This window comes from Panthera pardus, unplaced genomic scaffold, assembly GCF_024362965.1.
Source record: "Panthera pardus isolate Hobbes unplaced genomic scaffold, ASM2436296v1 HiC_scaffold_11, whole genome shotgun sequence".
In the NCBI taxonomy this organism is placed as follows: Eukaryota; Metazoa; Chordata; class Mammalia; order Carnivora; family Felidae; genus Panthera; species Panthera pardus.
The window spans coordinates 85,566,353-85,574,485 of NW_026526666.1; the positions used below are offsets into that span (position 1 = coordinate 85,566,353).

General features: G+C 48.6%; 1 protein-coding gene across 3 annotated transcripts in view; it reads left to right on the plus strand.

Moving 5' to 3' along the window:
* PTAFR (platelet activating factor receptor) overlaps positions 1-7,251 on the plus strand; it is a 28,547-nt gene extending 21,296 nt beyond the window's left edge. For all 3 annotated transcript variants that reach the window (XM_019432501.2, XM_019432502.2, XM_019432504.2), the window contains one exon: positions 4,687-7,251. In XM_019432501.2, coding sequence (XP_019288046.1) covers positions 4,732-5,766 — 1,035 coding nt within the window. In that variant the 5' untranslated portion in view covers positions 4,687-4,731 and the 3' untranslated portion in view covers positions 5,767-7,251. The remainder of the gene's footprint in view (positions 1-4,686) is intronic.
* The last annotated feature ends 882 nt before the right edge of the window (positions 7,252-8,133 follow it).

Consider the following 8,133-nt stretch of genomic DNA (forward strand, 5'->3'; position numbering starts at 1 on the left):
GGGTTCACTTTGTTCATATTTGAGAAAGTATGATACTCAAGTTTGAAAAACCACAGTCTGTCAGTCATTTTTTTCAAGTGGTAATGATGATCCAAAACAAAGTTCAGCTTATGACTCAATTGCTGAAGTGCTTTTCCTGAAGACAACCACCAACTTCAGTCTGTGGCAGAGAGAGAGAGAGCGTGAGCAGGGGAGGGGCAGAGAAAGAGAGAGACACAGAACCTGAAGCAGGCTCCAGGCTCCGAGCTGTCAGCACAGAGCCTGATCGATGCGGGGCTTGAACTCACGAACCGTGAAATCATGACCTGAGCTGAAGCTGGACGTTCAACTGACGGAGCCACCCAGGCGCCCCTCTTTTTTTCTTTTTTAAATTGAAGTATAGTTGATACACAATGTTCCGCTAGTTTGGGGCATCCAACACAGTGATTTGACAACTGTCTAAGGTTATGCTATGCTCACCACAAGGGTAGCCACCATCAGTCACCATGCAACACTATTAAAGTACCATTGACTATATTCCCTATACGGTACCTTTTATTCCTGTGACTTGTTCATTCCGTAGCTGGAAGCCTGCATTCCCCCACTCCCCTTCACCTATTTTGCCCATCCCTCCACCCCCACCCCACTGGCAATCATGGCTTGTTCTCTCTATGTATGGGTGTGTTTCTGCTTTTAGAGCTAGGTGTTTCTTTAAACTCGCCTATAAGTATCTTTCGAGCTTCTTCTTCAAGTGTTTGCACTGCTCCAGAGCTCCCAAAGAGATGGTTGTAATCAACTAGCCTTATCGCCCATTCTTTTATTCGTTGGTTCATGCTGCTGGGAATAGTGCTGAATAGACAGACAAGTTCCTTGTTCTCCTGGTGCTCAAGGTCAGATGGGAGAGTGTTATGAATCACACAAACACGAAGTGATCACAACGGCTCTAGGATTTACAAAGAAGTACAGGGAGCTTTCAGGCAGGACCGGACTCGGCCCCGTGAAGACCTCTCTGAAGAAGTGAAATTCACTTAGGGTCTGAAACATGAGCTAGAATGGCCAGGCGGAGGTGGTGCATGGTTAGGGAAGAGGGTTCAAGGCATCGGCATGGGTGTATGCTTGCAGGCTGACGTAGGAAAGGTCTGAGCACGTTTGAAGACCCACCAGGGAAGTCCAGTTTGACTGGAGCCTGGTGGGAAGATGGCAGGAGATAAGGATGGAGTGCGGCAGCTAGAGATCAGGGTTTGGGCCATCACGTGCCCCTCTTTTCCGTTCCTATAACCTACTCGGCTCTTTCTTGCCTCAGTCCTGGACAGATGCAGATCCCTCTGCCTGAAGCACTCTTCCTCATTCTGGTCTTAAAGGAAACATCACCTCTTTTCTAAGTATATCCATATTCCATAACAGCACCCCATTTTCTTTGTCTGGCAACTATGTTTGTTTACGCGGCTTTTGTCCATCTCCCCCATGAGACTCTTAGGCACAGAGCTGGATCCTGGCTCTATCCCTTGACAGCTGTGTGACCTTGAACAAGTCACATAAACACCCTATACTATTTCCTACGCTGTAAAATGGGAATTTGACTTCCTATCTCAAAGGACTTTTTTGAGACTCAAGTGAGGCAGTGCATGCAGACGCCTAGCAGGGTGTCTGGCTCCGAGGGAGTGTCTTACTCCCAATGTTGTGCTCTCCTCACTGTTCTCTGATGGATGATGAGCCTTGGGCCTTGCTGAACCCCCCCCTCCACCCCTCACGCCCTCAGTCTCCATTCCACCCACAGTTGCAACACAAATATCAGAGAGACTTCCGGACTCATGTGGCAACACGGTGGGAGAAGCAAGAGAGGAGGTAGCAACTAGTTGTGATGGAGAGTGGATGGTGGCAAAAAGGGTGTTGGAAATAGACCAGACTTTGGGTAGTGGGATTATGCTTAGTTTAATCTTCCTTCTTTTGTTTTTGTTTGTTTGTTTGTTTGTTTTTGTTTTCTTTGTTTGTTTGAGAGAGAGAGAGCATGCACATGCAAGTGGAGGAGGGGCAGAGGGAGAGGGGGAGAGACAGAATCCCAAGCAGGCTACACACCTAGCACTCAGCCCGACTTGGGGCTCGATCTCACCAACAGTGAGATCATGACCTGAGCCAAAATCAAGAGTCGGACGCTTAACCGACTGAGCCACCCAGGTACCCCTAATCTTCTACTTTTAAAGGCTTTGTGTTTTGGGGCGCCTGGGTGGCTCAGTCGGTTCAGCGTCCAACTTCGGCTCAGGTCACGATCTCACGGTTCGTGGGTTCCAGCCCCGCGTCAGGCTCTGTGCTGACAGCTCAGAGCCTGGAGCCTGCTTCAGATTCTGTGTCTCTCTTTCCTTCTGCCCCTCCCCTGCTTATGCTCTTTCTCTCTCTCTAAGATAAATTAAACATCAAAAAAAAAAAAAAAGACTTTTTGTTTTGAAATAATTTTAGGCCTTCAAAAAAGTTGCAAAATAGTACAAAGAATGCATGTGTGCTCTTTGCTCAACATTCTCTAATGTTAACAATTTATAAAACCATGATACAATGATCGAAACCAGGAAATGAGCATTGATATGATATTAACTAAATTACAGACCTTATTTGAGTCACACCCGTTTTTCCACTAATTATCTTTTTCTGTTCTTGGATACAATACACGATCCCACAGTGTCCTTAGTTATCATATGTCTCCTTAGTATCCTCTGTCCTATGGCAGCTCCATAGTCTTTCCTTATCTCTCATGACCTTCACCCTTCTGATCATTTTATACAATGTGTCACAATTGGCGTCTGTCTGAAGTTTTCTCATGACTAGGTTGAGATTATGCAGTTTTGACAAGAAAACCACAGAATGATGTTATATCTTTTATCATATCAAGGGTACCTGATGTTGATGTGTCTTACTAATGATGAGTTAATCTTAATCATTTCATTGAAGTATTGTCTACTGGGTTTCTCCACTATATATTTATCTTTTTTTTTTTTTTAAGATTTTATTTTTATGCATTCTCTGCATCCAACATGGGACTCAAACTTACAACCCTGAGATCAAGAGTTGCATGCTCCACTGACTGGGCTAGCCAGGCACTCCTATAGTTTTCTTTAAAAAAAAAAAATTCTTTTTTTCAACGTTTATTTATTTTTGAGAGACACAGAGAGACAGAGCACAAGCAGGGGAGGGGCAGACAGAGAGGGAGACACAGAATCCAAGGCAGGCTCCAGGCTCTGAGCTGTCAGAACAGAGCCCAATGTGGGCTTGAACTCACGAACTGTGAGATCATAACCTGAGCCAAATTTGGACACGTAACCAACTGAGTCACCCAGGCTCCCCCAGTTTTCTTTTTCATTAAACGTTTTTTAAAATTACTATAGCAATAAATGCTCCTAAAAAGTTCAAACAGAAGAAGCATAAAATAAACTTTGCACCAAGCCCATCTCATCTTCCCAAAGGTTATTTAACCACTGTCAGCTCCTAAAGGTATATCCTTCTAGAACATTTCCTAGCTGTCATATACATATATATAATGGGGCCACACAAATCTTTAAAATTTTGTTTTACTTAATATTATCCAGGGACAACTTTCCATGCCAGTACAATTAGATATAACTCATTCTTTCTAATGACTGGCTAATATTTCATCTTTGAGTCACCCAAATAGAATTCTCTGTACTTTCCAGATTTTGTATGAACACATAAATTATTATTATTATCATTATGATTTTTAAAAGTTATTTATTTTGAGAGAGAGAGAGTGTGTGTGGGAGGGGCAGAGAGAGGGGGAGAGAGAGGGAGAGAGAGAATGAATCTTAAGCAGGCTCCGCTAGAACTCACAAACCGTGAGATCATGACCTGAGCTGAAACCAAGAGCCCGATGCTTAACTGCTGAGCCACCTAGGTGCCCCCATCATTGTGATTTTTTATGGCAACTCTACCTCTAACATGGGGCTCAAACTCGCTGATCTCGAGATCAAGAGTCACATGCTTTATCGACCGAGCCAGCCAGGCGACCCCATAGATTATTTTTTAATACAGAGAACATTTACCACTCAATTTTGTGTTTCAAATTTCATCAAGAGAAAAATATTCAGAAGCTGTTAGAAAAATAAACATTTTATAATATACATTTTCATATAGTTTATCATCAGAAGTAGATGATCCAAAACTTTAAGCCAAAATAAGTCGAAGAATAAGAAGGTATGCTTTAAAATGGAGCGCAAATTGTTGCCATTCTTGTCATTAATTGCCATTGATTTCATTGAATCTCAGATGCTGTTTATTTAATTTAATTTAATTTATTTATTTATTTAAAAAAATTTTTAATGTTTATTTGCTTCTGAGACAGACAGAGACAGAGCATGAGTGGGGGAGGGACAGAGAGAGAAGGAGACACAGAATCTGAAGCAGACTCCAGGCTCCGAGCTGTTGGCACAGAGCCCGACGCGGGGCTTGAACTCACCAACCGCGAGATCATGACCCGAGCCAAAGTCGGTCGCTCAATCGACTGAGCCACCCAGCCACCCCTCAGATGCTGTTCATTTTAAAAACACACCATTATTTGCTTCAGAAAAAAAAAAATACTGACAACTAATTAGAAGATACCGCGGTTTTAGAGCTTTTTAAATGTGCAAAGAGTGTTGGAACTGATTAAATGAGAAAGTTCCCTTTTGATCCTTCATTAACCAAAATTCCTGTGTGATCTTCCAGGCCAGGGCAGGATTCTATGACCAGCTGTCCCTTCCACACATAGCGATGGAGCCAAACAATTCTTCTCATGTGGACTCTGAGTTTCGATACACCCTCTTCCCGATCGTTTACAGCATCATCTTTGTGCTGGGGGTGATCGCCAACAGCTACGTGCTGTGGGTCTTTGCCTGCCTGTACCCTTCTAAGAAACTCAACGAGATAAAGATCTTCATGGTGAACCTCACCGTGGCTGACCTGCTTTTCTTGGTCACTCTGCCCCTGTGGATCATCTACTACCACAACCAGGGCAACTGGATTCTCCCCAGATTCCTGTGCAACCTGGCCGGCTGCTTCTTCTTCATCAACACCTACTGCTCAGTGGCCTTCCTGGCTGTCATCACTTACAACCGTTTCCAGGCGGTGACACGGCCCATCAAGACCGCCCAGGCCACCACCCGCAAGCGTGGCTTCTCCGTGTCCCTGGTGATCTGGGTGGCCATCGTGTCCGCCGCCTCCTACTTCTTCGTCCTGGACTCCACCAACGTGGTGCCGAACCAGACCGGCTCGGGCAACATCACGCGCTGCTTTGAGCATTATGAGAAGGACAGCACGCCTGTCCTCATCGTTCACATCTTCCTCGTGATCAGCTTCTTCCTCGTCTTCCTCCTCATCCTCTTCTGCAACCTGGTCATCATCCGCAGGCTGCTCACGCAGCCGGTGCAGCTGCAGCGTAACGCGGAAGTCAAGCGCCGGGCTCTGTGGATGGTCTGCACGGTCTTGGCCGTGTTCATCATCTGCTTCGTGCCCCATCACATCGTGCAGCTGCCCTGGACCCTGGCTGAGCTGGGCAGGATCCCAGACTGGGGCAACTTCCACCAGTCTGTTAACGATGCCCATCAGGTCACCCTCTGCCTTCTTAGCACCAACTGCGTCTTAGACCCCATCATCTACTGTTTCCTCACCAAGAAGTTTCGCAAGCACCTCACTGAGAAGTTCTACAACATGCGCAGCACCCGGAAGTGCTCCCGGGCTACCTCGGAGACCGGCACCGAAGTGGTCATGCCGCTCAGCCAGAACCCTGCCAATTGTCTCAAAAATTAGTCCCTGATTGTTGGGGCCAGGCCCAGAGGCTTATCTTCCACGGACATCAACGGACCCGGGGGACAAAAAGGTCTCTGCCGTGGTCTGGGCACCTCCTCTCTGGGCACTAGCGACCCTTTAAGTGTGGAGGCTACCTCACCAAGGTGGGGGTGACGGCAGGCCCAGACTGCTGGGAGATCCAGAATTTCAATGTGCCCCACCAGCCACCATTGGGCACGTGCCATAATCACCTTGGCTGATGACCTCACCTTGAGTACCTGAGTCTGATAGCTCTGTGGGGAGAGTCGGGGCCAGAGGCAGACCTTGGGGGCAGACTCTGAGCCACCCTGTTCACCCTACCAGGGCAGCAGCCCCGAGCCGGTGTGACCCGAACTTTTTGGCAACCACTTCCTTTACCACTATAATGGCAGAGAAGGGGGGGTGGTTGGGGAAAGGGGATACTCCCCTGGCCGTGTGGCAGGATCTCTGGGGAAAACTTGGAGCCAGGAGACTGCCACCTTGTCTCATTCAGAGGCACAAGGCCTTTGGGACGCTTCTTAGGGGAAGTGGCACAGTGGCACCTTTTCCAACTCATCCAACGACCCATCCTGAAAGGTGCCAGAGATGATAAGACGTGCATAGATCCAAGGCTAGGGTGGGGAGCTCACCTCCTCTGTACGGGCCTCACTTCGGCCTTGGGTCGGCTCTGTGGGAGTGCGAGAGACACGAGAGCCGCATCCATCTGTCTGTCTTAACAGTGAACCTTGATGAAGTACCTCCTGTGGGGCCGCTCCCCACTGGGGGTGGGCAAAGACCCCTCAAAGCCAAGTTTGGGGCATCCGGGGCACCGTGCTGCTCAGAGGCTCCCACGAGAAAGGGGACTTAGGCTGAGAAGTACCTGTGTGCGGGTGAGGCCTCCACAGTGGGAGAGGCCTGTCGGGTCTCCTCCACCACCTTGCTTTCTGAGGGGGGGCCCGCCTCCTAATTTAGCTTCCAGAAGGTGAGAGGAGCAGCTATAGTCCCAAAGGCCAGCAGGCACTTTGTATTCTGGGTGCAGAAGAGAGGTGTCAGCTTCTCTTGAAGGTCTCTAGATGCCTGCTCATGATTTTCGGTGAATAGTTTCAAATGAGTCTCTTCTCACAGCCTGAGCACCTGTGGTGTGAATACGGCAGCCACAGACCCAGAGGCTTGGAGGAGCCTCCCCTGGTCTCCAGAGCCCGGTGATTCTCCTGAGACGTCTTCCTCCCTTCCAGCCATAGTCCTCTCATAAAGTGAAATCCTTATTTCCTGTCTATCGGGCTGAGTGTGATAAATGCCTCACACTGGGCCAGTAACCTGCTGGGGTCTGGGACGGTAGCTGTGGGCTGAACTTCGCTGATGGTGACGAGGTGGGTAGTGCCCCAGAGTCGAGCTCTGTGTCACACAGACCCGGTTTCAAGTCTTGGCTCTGTCACTTCCTGCCGCGGAACCGTAAGCTACATTTCCTACCTCATAGGGTTGTTATGAACCACGTGTTATGAACCACGGATCCCGAGGCGGATACCTCTTGGTCAAGATGATTGCTCATCCCAGATGCCTCCTTTTTCTGAGAAGGTGTTCCCCTTGATCCTCTGATAGGAGCTGAATGGATGAGACGTGGACGTCTGGCTCCAGGGGGGCCAGTCAGGTTCTCTCCCAGGAATAGGCAGTCAGCTTCAGGGGTGCTAGTTCGGGCCACTTACCTGAAGACATACAAGTCTGGAGCAGGGCGTGTGCGTGCGTGTCTACACGCGTGTGGCTGTGGGTATGAGGTGGGGCGGGGGAGGGTGGGTGACAGCCGGAACATAATGGACAAACCGACCCCGCACGGAGAGACGATGGAAACGCACAGAGCAAAGCGGAGACCAGAGGGAGCCCAGAAGCCTAGAGCGAGGAGGGGCCGGTGCCTCTCGGCCTGCTGCCCTCCTCCTCCAGGCCAAGCCCTTCTCCAGGCCCAACAACATCTGCATTCCTTCTTCTGGGTCCCATGAGAGTCCCTCGTCAGGACACATTCTCTTATTTTGCTCAAGCCTATTCGAATGGGTGTCTGCGACTCACAACTCCTCTCCGAGAGAGATAAATGCTTGGATGTTAAAGCACCGTGTTTCTTGCGTTTCAGTCATTTGTGTACCCGCCTCACAACTTTGCAATATCTGTGTACCATCCGTCTGTATGTTTACTTCATAAATAGTTTTCTCTGCATTGAGTCGCTTTTTGATTCTTTTTTAAGAGAGAGAGAGTGCGCTCGTGCACAGGGGAGGGGCAGACGGAGAGGGAGAGAGAATCCTAAGCGGGCTCCACTCTCAGTGCCGAGCCCAACAGGCTCGATCCCAGGACCTGGGATCATGACCCGAGCCAAAATCAAGAGTC